At 37.2% G+C, this 18409-nt stretch overlaps 1 protein-coding gene across 2 annotated transcripts in view; it reads right to left on the bottom strand.

The window, feature by feature from the left end:
• NCOR1 (nuclear receptor corepressor 1) overlaps window positions 1-18409 on the bottom strand; it is a 74109-nt gene that overhangs the window by 47352 nt on the left and 8348 nt on the right. For both annotated transcript variants that reach the window (XM_050909165.1, XM_050909164.1), the window contains 7 exons: window positions 12155-12332; window positions 10294-10433; window positions 7909-8104; window positions 5956-6138; window positions 3939-4052; window positions 1340-1396; window positions 839-891 (listed from right to left, as the gene is read on the bottom strand). In XM_050909165.1, the coding sequence (XP_050765122.1) occupies window positions 839-891; window positions 1340-1396; window positions 3939-4052; window positions 5956-6138; window positions 7909-8104; window positions 10294-10433; window positions 12155-12262 (851 nt within the window). In that variant the 5' untranslated portion in view covers window positions 12263-12332. The remainder of the gene's footprint in view (window positions 1-838; window positions 892-1339; window positions 1397-3938; window positions 4053-5955; window positions 6139-7908; window positions 8105-10293; window positions 10434-12154; window positions 12333-18409) is intronic.

An 18409-nucleotide genomic window follows, 5' to 3' on the forward strand; every position in this document is an offset into this window, starting at 1 on the left:
ATGACTTTCTGCGGACAAATGAGTTCACCATCATCTTTGCAGAACCAAGACATTCAAAGTAATCAGATGCAACAAAAAACCACCATAGAGAAGGTCTCTTTTATGGACATTTAAATTTGAGTACAAATAAGCTTAATTAAACACATTTAAAAATGAATCTATTAAAACTTTATTTCAATTTATAAACAATATTTGCTTCAGTGAACTAAAAAAACCATAGCTCATACAAATTTGAGAAACAAGTCCTACATTAAAAAAGAAACAAAAAATTCTTTTCCTCAAAATCCACGTTTCCTCCAGGAGAAGACAACCAGTTTATTTCAAATCACTGAATTTGGTTTGCCCTAAATAACAAGTAAGTGTAGCATGCAATAACTCTGCTCATAGCCCATGACAGAAAATGAGTCCACAGTTAAGTCAATAAATAAATAGACTTAAAAAAAAAAAATCAGGACTCCTCCTACAGTTTATTGACAGCAGTAACTTTTGAAACACTTTTTTGAACAGTACATTGAGGAAAAGTTGACTGACATAGCTAGATCAAGTCTGGTATTTTAGACTTTGAAAAACACAAGCGTTACAAACTTAAGTTTTACGATTTATTTTTGTCTAAGTTAAGACGAAAAGTTACAGTTCCCCTCTGCCTTCAGTACATATAACTCATGTCTTGCAGCACTGTTCTACAACATAGAAACTGGAAAGTTACATGGACTGGAAGCTTTTAATTATGGTTAAAGTACACACATCCCATTTGGAAATCACAGCAATGAAAAATTTGAGCGAATGTTTAAGTCTAGATCCCTTAAATGGCACAATGACAAGATATTAAAGCACTTACGTTTTGATGTTTTCATGGTAGACCTTTGTGTCTGATGGTTGGTTGTAAAGTGGCTACAATTTTGGATTAGAAAGGTATGCTTAGCACTTTTCAATGCATGTAATTCTAAAAGTATATGCAATATATTTAACAATATTTTAGTATTCTGCCAACAGTGCACTCAATCTGAGATGCAGCAATCTGAAGGCACTAGAAGATATTCAACACAAAGCATAGATTTCATCACTTAAAATTAGATCGCTATAACTACTTATGTATATAACACTATTTCATTTTTTTCATATTGCAAACTGTTCTCTCAAATAGATCCAAATCTATTTTAAAAATTACACTTATGTGGCCAACCAGTTCACTCAAGCCCCAATTCACCAGTGCATTTAAACACACACTTCTTTTACACATAAACATAGAACTACATCTGTTTACCACAACAGAATTACAAAAACTGGCAACACAGAAAATAGAACAAAAGAAAAAACAAAAAACAAACCCACAACTTACCAGTTCAACTTTTGGACCAAGACCTTCAAAAATCTTGTGAGCTTCTTCTGCTTTTTTCTGCAAATAAGTTTTTTTGGTATAGTCTAAGTAAATCATCTGAAGTTAGTGTCAAAAGTGTAGCTGAACTCTTCCACTTATGCTAGCTGCTAAATCCCTGTCTGATCATACTATATCCTTCTTAACCTACTTCTGCAATGTTGCCTCAGCAAATCAAGAAACCTGTAATTGAATAGTGCAGTTACTACTCTGATCTCCATGTCTGGAAGTTGATAGAGCATAAAAGCAGAAACTGACCTCCGGAGTTGAAAAAGAACATGCATACAGCAAAAATTATTAAGAGGAAGAAAGGTGTCCAGTAAAACGAAGTATAGCTAGCTTGAAAAATGGAATTAAGAGACTAAAATTCTCCAATTGCCAAGTCTGGGAGTGTGAATCAATGTGTACATACACACACACACACACACACACACACAGAAGTATGTCAAAGGTCCTCCTTCCCTCACACTAGGCGAAGACCCCAAAATAATTCTGACCCTAAAGGAGGCAGCACTGGATAAGACAGTTGGTTTTCACAAATTCATTTCAAGCCTGTACGATCTTCCAAAGCCCTTTGTCAGCAGACAAGGCTATCTGAAATGACCCAACATACTAGTTTAAATTCGCTTCTTTGCCCCCAATAGTCGTATGTGCTAGCCCTAAGATATCTGCAAAGAAAAATATAGGAGAAAGTAATCCATAAAGCAGTTATTATTACAAAGTGTTCTGCTAAGTTCTAACCTCTTTCCATGTAATTTCAATCTTGAGAAATTCTTTGGAACTCACAGCTGTACAAAATAATTATATATCAAGGAAATATTACCGTATTACCCTGGCAGAATGGTTTTTCTGGTCTCAAAACATTTAAAATTGAACTCTAGCCCTATTACTTTAACCAAATTTTAGCCAACAGTAGCTGAATATTAAAAGTAATTATCCTAAACTGCATGGTTGGAAGATGAAAGCTGCCAACAGGACTGTCCTCTTGTACAACTGCAGAAGAAAAGACATCGAACAAGTGCTATGTACACGAATGGCTTAATATGTCTTTAATAACCCTTTAAATAAGACAGTGAGTATTGGCATGTGCTATTTGTATTAAGCCCCATCAATATTGCCATTCTACAGTACATGTAATTCCTGATATGAGAACTCAAACCAAGTGCTAAATGGATTCACAAATGCATCAAGCCTGGTAATTCCCCTTGTATATAGAATACTATATGAACAGCTACACAGACAGGAGCAGCTAATAGATGACTATACACTGACACGTTACTCCATCTCAGGCAACATAAAAATGGGTTTCCCCATCTACTGACACATACACAACATGGGGAATGCAATAGCAAGTGCAAAATTCTGCTGTAAAACCCACTTGTGACCAGAGTTAGCAGAGAAAGAGTTGCACAGCAGCCCACTAAGATGTCTTCAAATTCACACAGTTTTGCCTACTACCCAACATGCAACTCAGCTTAAGCAAGTCTCGTAAGGTGATTTTATGATTTTAATCATTTTTAATTACATTATGGTGTGAAAGAGACCATAACATACTTCTGTTTGTAACCAGAAGTAAACATATTGTTGTACATTGGTTACATCAGTTTTTATAACATAATAATTGCCCTAATGTCCTGTACTAAGTAAATACATCAAATTTCACAGACAACTGGGGGAAGGGGAGAACAGCCTGCATGGAACACTTGGGACAGTTCTACCGTATAAAATCTAGCATTGTGTTGCAGTTTTTTACCACCTCAAATTTTCAAAAATAGTCTATTGTAATAGAAGTTAACTGTTCCTCTAAACTACAAAATAAAATTTGGGAATTAAACAAACATATATCACTCTCACAAAAGATCATAATACTTTCAAAACCAGCAGATATCCAACTCCCTAATCTCAAACTACCGGGGGAAAAAAAGGCAGGAAGCACTTTGCTACTGTTGGCAATATTACTGAGCTCCTGTACTTTTCTCACCACTTACGCAACAAGCTCACAATTCACCTATATACTACTACTTCATATCTGTTCATTTATCCAAATCTTAAGTGCCAGAAGTCAGAGTTTAAAAAGAAGGCATAGAATCTTACAACATATGCAGTTTTTCCCCTTCAGCTAATTTAAATGTTGGGTCTTCAGCCAAGCTTGTCAGTATTTATGTGAGGAAAAGAGAATTCAAGCTAAATTTCTGAAGTATTTTTTATATCTATTTACCTACACACATACACACACATACAAACATATATATGTGTGTGTGTGCGTGTGTGTTTATATATATCTATATCTGTCCATCTCAACACAAGGGTCTAGGGATGAGACCCATAGATGTGTTTCCCTAGACTGCTTACAATATAGAAGAAGGATCCTGTGATCAAGAATAAAAACGTCATGCAAGTGTCTTTCATTTAAAGAAGTAAATGAATATTAAAAGAGGGGAGGGCAAATCAATAAAACAGGACAAGCAAAAATTGCCCTACAGAAGTAAAGTAAGACATAATGAATTTTAGCACACTGGGTCAGATTCACAGCTACACTCAGTTAACTGAAAAGCATGCTTACCCGATTTTCATCGTAAATAATTTGGACAATACTGCGGTGTTTCTGTTCCACTGGAGGAGGGGAGACAGGCCTCTCTGGCTCTGGAGGCTTAGCAGCTTCTTCTTCAAGTTGTTGCTAAGAGACGAAAGAAAGAAAATCAGCCATCCGCACCACGTTACTTTTACCAGTAATTAGTCACCAGAGATAAAATATGCATCTGATCAACAGTTAGCACTGCCTCTTATTTCTCTTCTTAACTGACAAGGAATGAATGAAACTGTTTTAATGCCAACAGGGACGATAACGAGATTATTTTTTGTACTAAACCAAATTAACTGTTTACAGGACTCACCTGCATTGAATCAGACTTGTTCACCCTGACATTTAAAGCCACTGTCGCATTGCAATTTATCACTATTTAACTTTAAACAAAAATATTAACTTTGGAGAACAGTTACACCAAACCTGCCTTCTCACAGAGGAAGTAATCCACAGAGATGTCTTTCTACATTGTGGATATTCAAGTATCATTATTACTACTGTCTTATTTTTTAAAAAGGTACAAAAGTCTTTCTAACAATCCACAGAGAACATCATTCTAAACATACTTCACAGCAGAAATAAACCACTCCATATATACTGAAGTTCCAAGATTGTTACAATACCAAACAAGCAAAAAACCCTGTAGTATTTTCCCAGCTACTACACTGCTGTGATTTACTTTCACATCAAATAAATCTGATTCAGTGACATCTTCATTTTTTAATTGTAAATATTGTTCATCCATGCCTGCCACAAACATACAACAAAGAAATTTTGATACTAGGGATCCATCCTGTCTTACAGCACTGGCTAGAATGTGCTGTATTGCTGCATAAGAATTCAAAATCTAAAATTTTTGCAGAATGCCATAATAAACAGGCTCGATTATTGCAGGCAACAGCAACTTTCTAATTTTTTTAAAGTCAAATCATAGTACAAATGTGCACAAATGAACCTTCATAGATGATATGCATAATACTTGCTGATTTTGTGGAAAAGTGAACGAACAAACAAAAAGATAAGCATCATTAACACACAACCAGGTACTTAGTGACATCCTTTTTTGTTTTTCTGCTGAAGGTCACTTTACAGGTCATTAAAATTCAGACGTAATTAAATGCTTCCAGACCATAAAAACATACTGCTTCAGGGTTGTCTATTTCTTATCCTGGACCTACGAGTTAACAAATCCTATAGCATAACTCTCATTTCCTACAGAGTTCCCACTAAAAAAAACCCGTAAAGCTGGCACTACTTCCATCTGCATCTTTGAAAGTCATAAAAGAAAAAGGAGACAAGAACTTTATTTTTGCCAATGAATAACAGATGCCTAGATTGAAGGGTGGGTTTAGTTGGCCACAACAGCTACTGGGGAAGGCAACAACTACTGCCAGCAAACATTTCCTTTGCTTCCAATGGCTGAAGTGCAGTTCTCTGATGCAAAGCATAGCCAGGACCGTACTAAAAAAGAGTGATATTTCCTCCTTTATTTCTCTGCTCTCTCTGTTTACTCACACCCCTCCTACTACACTTGCCCCCAAGGCTGACCTTAGCTCCAGATGTTAGGATCTCTTGCCCTTGTGAAAGCAGATGATCCAGGGACTTTTGTACAAGCTCTGGTTTTGGAGACGCATGCAAGAGATTCTCCCCTTGCACAGACTGTGAAAGAAGAAAGATGATAGCCTCCCCTCACCCAGCAGTCATCTTTAAAGCTGAAATTACAGTCACAGTGCCCTTGTTCCACTAGTCATCTAACAGAAGTTTAAATATAAAGCCATCTACTGTTGGTGTTCCTATGTGGCTTTCTCCTGTTTTCAAAAATGTTTAAAACTATGTGATGTCCAATCTACTCAAACATTCTAGCAAAATCGTATACATACCCTTCACTTTTTAACTTGTTCATTTGGTTCACGTAACCAAAAAATTCACCACCACATGAAGTTTTTTCACACCTTTTTCACTGGCAGATAACAACAGTAGTGTCTGCTATGCTTACTTGCTTTTTCTTCAGTTTAAGGATTTGCTGTTCAACTTTCGCAATTTCGCGATCTACACGGTCCATGCTCTGTATCAATTCTTCCTTTGACAGCTTTGAAGGTGAAGCATTTTGGTCCTCCCCACAAGGCTGACCGGAAATTGGAGAAGATGGTCCCTCATGCTTTCCTCCAAAAGCTGGGTCCTTTCATAAGGACAGGGGGTGGGGGGGGAAGATTGAGAGAAATCAGTCATATTGATAACACGTGAATGAGTGTTCAGTAACCAAACTAGCATGCATGAATTAAAAAGAATTTCAAGTTATCTATATCTCTGTTGATGAGCTAAGTTAAAGTTTAATATTTCAGTGTATTAATGCTCTAAATATTTTAGAATTAAGTGACAGCCCATTCATGATACCCTAATTTCAAAGTCCACCTTTAAAAATAACAGCACACTTCAATATTTACCTTGAAACAAAAATAAGATCAAAACATCTCCTTTTTAGAAATATATCTTCATAAATGTAAACAGTATCTTTTATCTTTAAAGGAAGGGTTACTTGAGAGCTAATCCTCAATACTCTGCACATATATTGATGAGGATATTCTTGAAGATAACCATGACCAGCCTGCTAAAGTACATCTGGAGTTAGTTGTGGTTATAAATGTTAAGTCCTCCTGAACTTAACATGACTTAAGTGATGACTCTTAGAGGGGACAGGTCACTATTCGTTTGGCTTTGATTTTTTTTGTCTTTGTTTTTTTGTCTGTTTCCAAACAACGTATTTCAACATGCTTCATGTTTTAACATCAACACTGTTGTACCTTGTCCTTGTTTATGTCCTCAGACCATCGTGCTCCATGACTACCTAGCTGGCAAACACTAGCTCAGTAATACATCCCTCATTCAAGTCAATCTGACTGAAAGATGATGTGTCTGAATGCCACTTCTCAAGATAATACTAGGCTGTATTTCTAAATTGAGACAGTAGATTTCTATATGTAGCGCCTGGACAAAAATTCAGTTACATGTAAGCATGTTAACATTGCATGCCTTAGCTTGGTTTGTCCAACCTCCTTTGATCTTATCTTTGCTATGCAACAGAGCAAGTTACTAAGAAATCACATGCTATCATAATTTTACTTTACTTCACAGACAGTTTATTCACATGATAAAAGGAATAGTAGAGAGAAGGCAAGACAAGTAATCAATTTTTTAAAAATCTGGTGCCTATTTGCGTTCGAATCCATATGGTGAAATTCTTCTTTAAATGATCTGAGTTTAGAGACTTGAGCGCTCACCTTCAGGAGTCACACCCACTATGCACCACCTTTTTGGTGTGTGAGGCTGTGTGCTTGTGTGCATGCACGAGACAAGATATTAAATATTCATTTAAGAGACATTTGCCTGCTCTATACAAATTGCTCTAATCAATATTCAGTATCTGCAATAGAAAATATCCACACCAAACTAGATTGTCCTAGATTTACCCAAAATGAGACAGTGACAAGTAAAATTAGTGTTATGTAAATAAGCAGATCCATTTCAAATGCTTAAAAGGGAAAGGGGGTGGAGGGGAGTACTTTGACCATTCAGTACAAATATAAATTACAGAAAAAAAATGGACTTGCATGCATTTGCCAGCAGCTTTCAACTGAAAAGCAGAAATATTTCGTGCACTATACTATAATCATTTTGCAACTGAGGTTTTAATGACTTAAGAGTGTAGTGGCAACTCAGAACTCCAGTCTCTTTACTTTACTGTGTTTGAGGCAGACTTATCTTCTTGTTCTTTTTATAAAAGAGTAACACTAACTCATAACCATAGTTTGTGATAATGTGTAAAATTAAATTTCTGGGATTAAAGAATGAACCTAAACAAATAAAAAAATTACGTAACAGAAAAAAATTTATTAGCTCACTGCAACATAGGAAGTTACATCTTCAGCATCATAACAGAAAATGGCTTTACCTTCTTAATATCTGCAGATCTCAACCCTTCCTGCAGAGGATGTACTAAAGGCAAGACAGTAGCTGCACTGACACGCTGAAAATGGGAATCAGAGACTTGTTCAAGACGTGGTCGCTTAGATTCCAGTGAATCATGATCTGTCTGAGATGGACCTGGATGAAATTGCTGTTCATATCCAGTTCTCCTTTCCTGAGGCCTAATATACAGAAGAAATAAACTATTAAAATACACATTTTCCATACAAGAAAACTATTTGGTGTTCCTCAACCCTTTTCAAATATACAGGAGATGCAATTCAGTGAAGCTCCTTCTAAACAGTAAGGCAGACAAATGTTTTTAAGCATGATCTTCAGAAGTACAACAATTAAAATCCATTGAAAAAGACAAAGTTAACGTGAATCTTAAAAGACACTTTAAATGCGTGCCTATCATTACAAACCCTTAAAGAAACTTACCATTGCTACAATGATATTGTTCAAATCAAAGCTCTGATTCAAATTATAAACAAAAAAAATCCATGAGATAAATATAGTACTATATTCCACTGAACACAGATGGCCACAACAGCTCCATTATTTCATTTTTGCAGTCAAATAATTTTTAAATACACACAGAATGCCTGAAATGAGCCATGAGTCTATTTGGAACTTGATCTCTACTAAAATGCTACTATATGACAGAAACAGTCATTGATTCAATCCATGAGTCATTTAAAAACTCCTCCTTCTCAGAAAAATGCAAGAAGAACAGTATCACTAGCTTCTTTACAGTGCAATACACAGGATGTCCATAAAAGAACCTCATATGCTTCAACATCTTCCTATGAAGTGCCACTGAAGAGATGACAGTAGTTTCCTGTATTTTGCCAGAACTACTGAATAAGCTTTTACAAATTTACAATGCCAGGGGGGGATTTACTTCTGCTATAAACTGAAGTTTTGAGAATTCTAAAAGCTACTATGATTCTCAGCACTATAACAGAGCCTTACTGACATTTTGGTGACACAAGATGAAGGCAATATGCAAGCCCCAGATTTCACTATCATCAAGTTATTTCTGGGAATATTCTAATGAGATTTTAAGCTAGACCAGTATTTACATAACATTCATCACTGGTATTTGTTCAGAACCAGATACCTCAGTTATAGCCAAAATAAACTGCTAGCAGTAATCCGGCACAGAAAGTTGCTCCTAGCAGATATACTTACTAGGAGTCCAAGAAAAAAAGAGCTTGTTACAAGCAATAACACTTGCCTACGACTATACATCAGCATACTAATATGCTAAAGAATTGAGGTGCATAAATCATACAGTAATCTCTCCCCTAAACAGAAGCATATTCTTGCTAACTTACTACAGTCCAGTTAATCTTATTCTGATCTGCAGTGGGTTTTTAATTTCTAAATTTGGTTTTCAGCATACATTCAATATTCTTCAGGTATACAGTCAAATGAATGCTTAACACAGTCTGAAAACTTTCTTGAACCTATCAATCTTACAGTACATTTGAACACTCAATCTTACAGTAATACTAATGTACATTTGAACACTCATCAACCATGAAGTAATCCACCTTACTGAGAAGTAAGATATTACCAATCTGAAACTAAATTACAACATATGATTCACTGTAGTTGTCCACTATACTTGTCCTCAGTTAACCTACTGGACCCAGATCAGTTGCATCTACTTACAGAGACAGGAATGGTATATGAGACTGACAAAAAGGGTATTTAGAACAAATGCTATGAAGCTGTCAAGTGTCTTGGCAAAAGTAGCATACACTCTGATTTAGTCCTCTGTGCCTAGAAGTCCATTTTGTGCCACATTTCAGTGTTTTACAATTCTTACAACTCAAATACCCAATTAGCTCTGTTGTTTCTTACTTTCCCAGCCACACAGATACCATCTGTTGAATAAGCAAGCCTAATCTAGGAAATATGACAGGTAATATTCACACTGTAACAACTCTTGCACTCGTTGCTTCTATTCGGCAAGATTAAATTATCCAAAGCTACAACCTTTACACACTTCTAGCCCAAAGAGCATTAAAGAGTTTGCAATATGCACTTGGATTCTCAGAAGTTTACTGACAGCATTGTTAGGAGAGGTGTGGGAAAAGCGAAGCAGACTGTCACTTCCTGTCTGTGAAACAAATATATTAGTTAAGCCAAAGGGACTGAGGAATTACACAACAGCTACAACACGCAAACACAGGAGACCTGCACTGTTACAACAATGGAGCACCAATTAATAAAGTCAAGTACTTAGACAAAAAACTGTGAAACTCAACAACATTTCTATTCAAAAGTTAAAATTAACTTTACAGAAAGCACAGGCTCATAGAAGATTCATGTTCACGTACTTCAAAAACAGCATCCTCACCTGTCAGAGCCTGGGTGAAATTCAGAAAGCAAGGAAGGCCTGCGCCGAAGTTGCTGCTGCTGTTGCTGCTGCTGCTGCAAGAGCTGGGTTGCCTGACTGACTTCCAGGTGAGACGAACGGTAATCGGGAACTGCAAACTCCTAAATGAAACACACTTCTGATGTTAACAAGAACAAAGGCACAGGATCAAAAGCGTTTGGTGTCACGGAATGATCATTTCTAAAGATATTAAATACAGACCAAGACCAGATCACCAAAGCCTTATTCCAGCTCAAAAAATAAAGTTTGCAAATGGCAGTTCTAAGTTTTAAATGAACTTTAAAGAGATTAAATACTTATGCTAAGAATTCCACCTAACTTATTAACAACTTCTAACAAAACGCGAATGAGTCAGCAGTAGAAGAATATCCTTTAAAACCAATTTTGCACATCCAACTACAAAGTGGTAAAATGAGAATGTATTTCAGCAACCCTGAGGCAATTCCTTCTGTTATCACCTCCAGTAATTTTTATATCAGACACTATTAATTAGGACTAAGAGTCAGATAAGATGCATCTTCTGACTGACATAATTTATAATCAAAGTGAGGTACAAGACAATTTATTTGTATATATGGTTCTTCGACCACTTGCTTTTAAAAATTATATGCAGCTGGCATTAACCGAAGAGAAGCTCTGCAAGACATGCAATAGGTCATTACCCATAAGATTTAGTTTTTACAAATTATCTAAAAATAAATACGGAGCAAGCAAAAAAGCTCAAATTCTTGAATTTCCTTTTGCAAATATGTAAGTAGAACAAAACATCTAAAGTATCTGTAGCAAGAGGAGAATTTCATTAAAACGAGGGAAACCTGAGCTGTTCTAAAGCCAACAGCTAGTCCTCCACAGCCTACCATGCCATACAGAGCAGAGGATGGCAGAATAAATGCTCAGCAGAAATGACCAAGTAGGAGATGCTTAGAAATCCATTACCCCAGTTCTGGCTAGCAGAACACAGCTAGCTGGAAGCACTAGTACAGCTGCTTCAGAAAAAATTCAGAGTGTAACACAAGTTTTTACACTTCAGATTCACATTCTCCACCTTGCACACAGATTTTGTCAAGCACTACGTTTAGCTTATAGAGAACCTAGCCCAATACTCCTTACACAGAAGAAGGAAATATGACTATGGGTTCACTTCTTATGCTCCTGGGCCTAACAGGAGATTAATTCCCCATAAAAATTTAGTACCCACAAATGGCCCAAGAGCCCAGTCTCTCAAAGCATTTGTTACACCCAGAACACTGCAATCATATTAAACGTATACTAACTGTAGACAGGTTATTTGCACATTCTTGGAAAATTACTGCTACCAATGCATATGGACTCAGCCACACTTACATTGGACAAATTTAGTATGATGACTAAACATTAATAAATTAAAGCAAAACTACAACAGAAGTTTATGAACACAATTCCTAGTGAATTTATTCAAACTATGAGAAACCAATGATAAAACCAGGAAGTTTATATTAATTCGCCATGATAAAGATATAGAATTATAAAACTCAGTTTTCTGTCAAAAAACAAGTTAAAAAAGCAGATACATATATAATCTTGAAGAAGCAAAACGCAGTGCTTTCAGCAAAAAAAAGGAGGGCAAACCAAACCGCCCCACCCCACAACTATTTACCTAAGCAACACTGGCAGCAGTTCTCCTCAGCAGGGCATAATGGTCTGCAACTCCACTGTTTTCAAATGTGAACGACTTGTATTACATTGGTTTTTAAAAAAAAAAAAAAAAAAAAAAAATCCCATCTGGCACAGCAAACGCCTGAAGTATACTCTCGCTAAATTTGTAACCCGCACGTCTCCTTACCTGCTGGTGTCGGGTGCTAGGGAAGGTGTACTGGACAGAGTGAGTAGGATAACGACTCTGTTCTGTGCTGAATGCTCCTTGGTTAGGAGGGTAGCCTGAACTTGACATTATCAGAGAAGAAGTCTTCACAAAGCTGTGAGATCAAGACCAGCAAGCAATCATGTTTCTAGGAAACCGCCTAAAGGAAAAAAGATCACTGATAAGCACTGAAGTACCAGATGTACTCACAATACATTACAGCCATAGTCACCTAAGCAAAACAACCATTACCAGTAAAAGCTTTTTCCTGATGTATTTATTTAATAGGTTACTCTAGTCTGAAACATGTTAACGGGTCTTAAATGGGTTCAAAATGAGACATGTCAGCATTGTCTACACAAAGATTTGAGGATTATATTGTCGGAATACATCATTTTACCAGTTACCAGTTGAATTAGGAGGATTTTAAAAGTAGGTCACTTTAAATAAACATTAAAGAGGTTGTAATAGTGTATAGATGGACTCTTTATTTACAGTAAATTTCTGTAGAAGTTCACTTTCGTTTCTTCTACAGAGTTTTTGGATTCTATGAACTGTTTCTTACTTTCAGATTCAGGTAGTCTTAGGGCTGCTTTACTCAATGCCACCTACAGTTCATTCAACCACAGTGTTTTAGTCAGGCCCTAAAATACTATTACCATCTAACAGCAGCTTTACAGAAGTAGTTAGTAAAAAAGGCAGTCACAAAGAAAAAAACCCAACACTGTTTCAATTGACAGCATAGTTTGTCTCATATAGGATGCCAGAAACTGAATATACTATGAAGCCGTAAAACAATCCTGCTTAGTTGACATTTGATGATACTTTGCCTCTATTGTATTCTCCAGCTACAGATTAACAGCAAACACTGAAATGCATACCGATCTGGGGAAGATTTTGAATACTGAAAAAATCCAGACAAGTTCACTAACAAAGTCCGAGCATCTATGAAGCTGCGTATAGTTTCAGCTGCTGAAGATCAGAAGACATTGATTAAACACTGCACCCATCAGTGCTTGGAGCAGGTAAATTATGGCTCTAACCAAAAGAGCAGGACATACACATTTTTTAAACACAAGATACTTCTCTCTGATAACTCAAAAGATGTAATTCTTGGAGCCTATGTATTAAATACAGAATTCTATCAGACCTGTAGCAAATTCTCAACCTCTGGTCCAGAGCTTAGCAGACATATCAGACCTTCAAATAAAGTAACTGTTGATCCCTGCCTAGATGGCTTCATTTCACAGCACATTAATCTGCAGCCTTTCACAAACATCACATGTAAAGTTATACTTCTGAACTGCATTTTCCACTAACAGTCAATAGACAAAATCAGCTCAGGAAAGGATCAGACACAGCAAGCTATACAAACAGATCTTGAAGTTTATCTAACATATTTTATCATTCCTCTTCTGGTTGGGTTCCCCCCCCCCCCCATCAAACAAAGAAAGCTTTACACGTTGGACTATCAGAATAATGAGACAAATTTAGATTTACCTCTTAAACCTGACTTTCAGATATGAAAAATCAAAGAAAAAAATAGTTTCTCTTTCAAAGCAATACTACAGATCACTAGTTGTGTGCTTTATAGTACCTGTATATCTATTATAGCACTTATAATTCATATCCAAGTGACAAGTTCTAACATAGAATTCTTCACCATTAACATTTATTATGCTTCATCATTCATACTGCATTCATTAGAGTACATCTTTACCAACTATGTGATGGTCTAATAGGTCTGAGTCATATGCTTTCCATTTAATCAAGAAACAGTGTCAGAAAGCAAGCAGTTTTAGCTAATATAGATTGTGATAGTTGCAAGCTATAGTACCTGAACACTCAAATGTATTCCTAAGTCCAAGCTGCAGCAAAAAGAAAACCTTTGATTTTTCTCTCTCAATTTCTGTGAAAGTCCATGTAAAACTATGGCATATAGCTAACTGTCAGCTCAATCAAATGTTTAATACTGTGATAACTACCCCTATCACAGGCTGGTGAACATTTATTATTAAATGAACAACTGGCTCCATGGTATAAGGATGCTCAAACAATTTAAGGTTATAAAAGTACAAATCTTAGTTTGACGAACTGCTGATGCCCTAACTTGTGCTACCTCACCAGCTTCATATGCAGTCTTCATAAATATCTGGAAGATGACTAACTGGATTTTATATATATATATGTATGTCTGCTACACTTTAAAAACTTCAGTGAGGAATAAAGACAGTAATACTGGATCTGATCAAAGCTCCTTTAGCCCAATATGCTGTGACTGACAATGGCCAGCAGCAGGCATTTAGGGAGCACATACCAGTACTTTCCCAACAAACTCTTCAGCCTTCTAGTGGCTCCCCGCGACATAGCTTGTGGCTCAGGGATTCCTTGAGTCAGAGCCTTTCTGTTTAAGATTTCTTAATGGCTTTCTCTGCCATTGGTTTGTCCAGCTGTTTTCTGAACTAGTACAAACTCTCAGCATTCACAACTGCTTGTTGCAAGAACTTCTAGTTTAGTGGCACTTCACATAAGAAGCCATCAGCTTTTGTTCACTCTGGACCTGCTATGTTCCTTTGATATCTCTAGTTTTCGCATTGGAACAGACCAAACATCTATTTCATATTCTACTTTCCCCCGTTGCACACGTGATTCCGTAGACTTCTATCATATCCCTTCAGCTGTATCTCTTCTATGCTGAAGAATCCTAATCTACTTGGCTGTTCCTTGTCAACCACTTCCAAACCTTCTCTAGTTCTACGATACCCATTCTGAGGCATAGGGAGCCAGAAATGTACACCAGATTCTGGGAAAGTATCAATAAATACTCATCCTGTTCTTATTCTCTTCCTTGACATGCTGACCACAGTCAGGTAGATCTGAAGACTCTGGGGATGCAGAGGGGATCTGGAGAGCAGCCACTTGAAAATCACACACAAATATAGGCCAACTACTGCATGATTCAAGGTCCTTTTAATTCCTCTCTGTCAAGTTACATCTTCTCCTTATTTTCTCAATATTCAGTCAAACCCACAAGTTGATCATTAACCCAGGTGCTGAAAGTTCAATCCACACTCACTTTGTGTGATGCTATAAAGGCTATTTCTCCATTCACAAGAACTGTAGTGTACAGATTGTTAGGTTTGCGTTAGGACTGTTAGTCCTGAAATCTTCATTGATATAAGAAACTTTCACAACCAACAGCAATGAGAAGTCCTGACCATCTCTCCAGATTCTGTGCTAGATATGGAAAGATGAGGGGGGCAGGGGGGCATGTCACACAAGCATGAACATCCTTCATCTATCCAACAACGTTAACTCAAACCCCCTATCTCATAACCTACAAGTTTTACATAATACATAGGAAAACATTCAGTCTAATGGCCTTCCTACTGAGAACTGCAAGTATGATCATGTTCGCAGCACCATAATAAAAATTAAAAAAAAAAAAAAAAAAAAAAAGTGAAACAAAGAAAAGCTGCCAACAGAGGAAGGCAACAGAAAGAGCAGTAGAGGTTATAATCGTGGTCAATAAGAGAGGCAGGAAGTGGAGAGAGGAAAAAAGAAAAAAAAATGAAGTTATCAATGGTGGGGGTGCATTCTTCTTCCTCCCTGAGGGAACTGGCACAACAGCAGGAAGAGATAAGGGCAGTAACAGTAGAGGAAAATACATGGTTACATATTGGCAATTACAAGGTAGGAAGGGAATTAAAGGATGGGGATTCTGCGTAGGATCTCATTTCTTTCAAGATAAAATCAACACTGTAGTACAACAACACGTAAAATGACATTGAAGTACAATATTCCCTCCCTCTAAGCCTCCATTTCTTGTTACAGATGTATACATGTGCCTGCACGCTCTCCTCATTTGACCTCTCTACACGCCCTGCAGACCCCATCTTATCTCCCAGTCTCCTATAGTATGAGCTTGTTTACACTCTCTGCCATGTTGCGGGGGGAGAAGTTTTTGCCAATATTAGCCAACAGAATTACCACTGATATTCTGCTTATCTCTCCCTGTCTTACTACTTAATTCTGCAATTGTGGATGAAAGTACTTGACTTGAACTCTTATTTCTCTGCAGGCAACCTTATGACCTTTCACCTAAAAGCATCTGCCTCTCTCTTCAGCATCTGCTCGCATGTATCCAGCAGACACGGATTATTCTTCATCGATCTATTTCTTGGTCAGTGAGGGCAATGCCAGCTTCCTGCTGTAACCTCTCCAAGTTCCATACGTTCAGATGATGTTTAAATACGGCAGTCTTTTTGCATAAAATTGTAACTGTGTGTGTAGACTGTAAACAACCTCATCCGGGCTTTCCTTACTGCTGTATCCTTCCATTAGTCATGACAAACTTCGTCTTGCTCTACTCAAATCCAATCAGAATCCTCCTTTAAAGCTCCTCGCTATTAACTCTCTCCGCCTCTCCGATCCTTCCACTGGTTCCCTCTTCCTTGCCAGAGCAGAGGCTGCTCATCTTCATTTTCAGCACCCTTGACAAATTATAACACATGAAATCAGCTTCCAACTCTGTTCAGTCAATGACAGCAAGATTCTATTTTTCAGACAAGTATTTTCATATCTTTTCATGTTATTCTGCAAATTTCAGAGGTTTCTCATAATAAACATTTACAAGAGCTGTTACAGGCTTTGGAATTCTGCCTTAAATGTCTCAAAAGGATAAAGTTAGGTCGTGAATACTTTCATACAGCTGCCAACCAGGCTGGCAAATTGTCTGTCTCGCTGAATACTGACAATTAGAAGGGGCAGAAAGAAATACTTCTTGTTTTGTACTTCAGAACCCAGACCATTCTGCTATAGTGTCCCACTTCACTGATATTCCCAGACTCTGTGGTGAAACATATAAGGGATGGGGAAACCCAGTAGTGTCAAATGGATAATATTTAAAAAAAAAAAAAAAAAAATTACAGAGGTAGGAGCAAAGAGTCAAAAAAGAAACTGTTAAGTCTCAAGATACCTAGCTGAGAAAAAGCAGTGACAAGAGTAATAGTTTCAGGAACTGTGAAGAGATACCTGGCCCTGCGTTAATTCGAGCTTCTTGGGCAAGGAAATGATTTAACAATGTTTATTTCTAAAGGTATGACGATCTTTTTCTCTTTGGCCAGCTCAAACTACTGCACAGATCCTATTCAGACTTCCCCTTAAAAGCTACTGTTTGCACTTACATTTGTCATATGTGGAGAATTTTAAGTTACAAATAATTTAGAACTGGGTATTATAATGGCAACACTCATAGCATAATTTCAGATCTGGTTTCTATGAGGCAATACTAATTTGAACAATATCTCTTGATCTCCAGATCTCAAAATGCTTCAGAAAGAAGCAGAAGTACATACTATCTTCAGTAGACACATGGGAAAATGAGTCACAGAAAGGTTAAGCAATCTATCAAAGACTCGCCAGGAAATAGTCAATGACTGAATCAGAAATAAGACTCAAGTCTTGCAGCATGTTAAGCAGGCAAAAGCTAGCACTGCCCGAGAAAAGCAGTTCTTCACTTGGGAAAATAGAGCAGGTTAAAAACTGGGACTATTTTTAGCAGGCCAGTTCCCCAAAACTGTTCAACGCATGGCCGCACAAATGTTTACGCCAGCAGAAGGGATGGGGTCAAGAGGCCAGATGGACGGCAGTCACCTACTCGCTGCTTGGGGAACCACGGCCCTGCTGGCTGGAATACCCTGTCTCCTACTCTTACATCCACCTCCAGGGATAAAAGACTAGTCTCATGGGTAGGCTCAATTTTTCTTCACATATACGAAACAAGCTAACACTTTTGCATTTAGAGTAATTTTCATGCCATCTTGAAGTACTTAACCAACATTTGCTAATTAAATTTCATATCCTTTTGGGAATTTTCCTCATCTTGTTTTTGAGCAAACTAAGTGTGATATAAAGAGCGTAAAGAATTAGATTACAGTCATATAAGGCTTAACTGAGTTGGGGGATTTTGTTTTTAAATCAGCAGCCTTAGGAAATTGAGCTCTGATGTAACTAACCTATGGCAGAACAAGGAAGGCTCTGCCTTATGCAGGGGCTCTACAACGAATCACAAAATTAATTCAGGGATATTTATTCAAAGTTTACTCTGGCAAGAAAATGAAGGGTGAAGGGACTGTTTCAGCAGTGGTTAGACAGGCTTTATCCAAAGCGTGATAACAATACTTGTGAATAATTCTTTCTGTGATTTCACTTTATAAAAAGGTAATGAAACAATCT

The sequence above is a fragment of the Gymnogyps californianus genome, chromosome 20 (assembly GCF_018139145.2).
Source record: "Gymnogyps californianus isolate 813 chromosome 20, ASM1813914v2, whole genome shotgun sequence".
In the NCBI taxonomy this organism is placed as follows: Eukaryota; Metazoa; Chordata; class Aves; order Accipitriformes; family Cathartidae; genus Gymnogyps; species Gymnogyps californianus.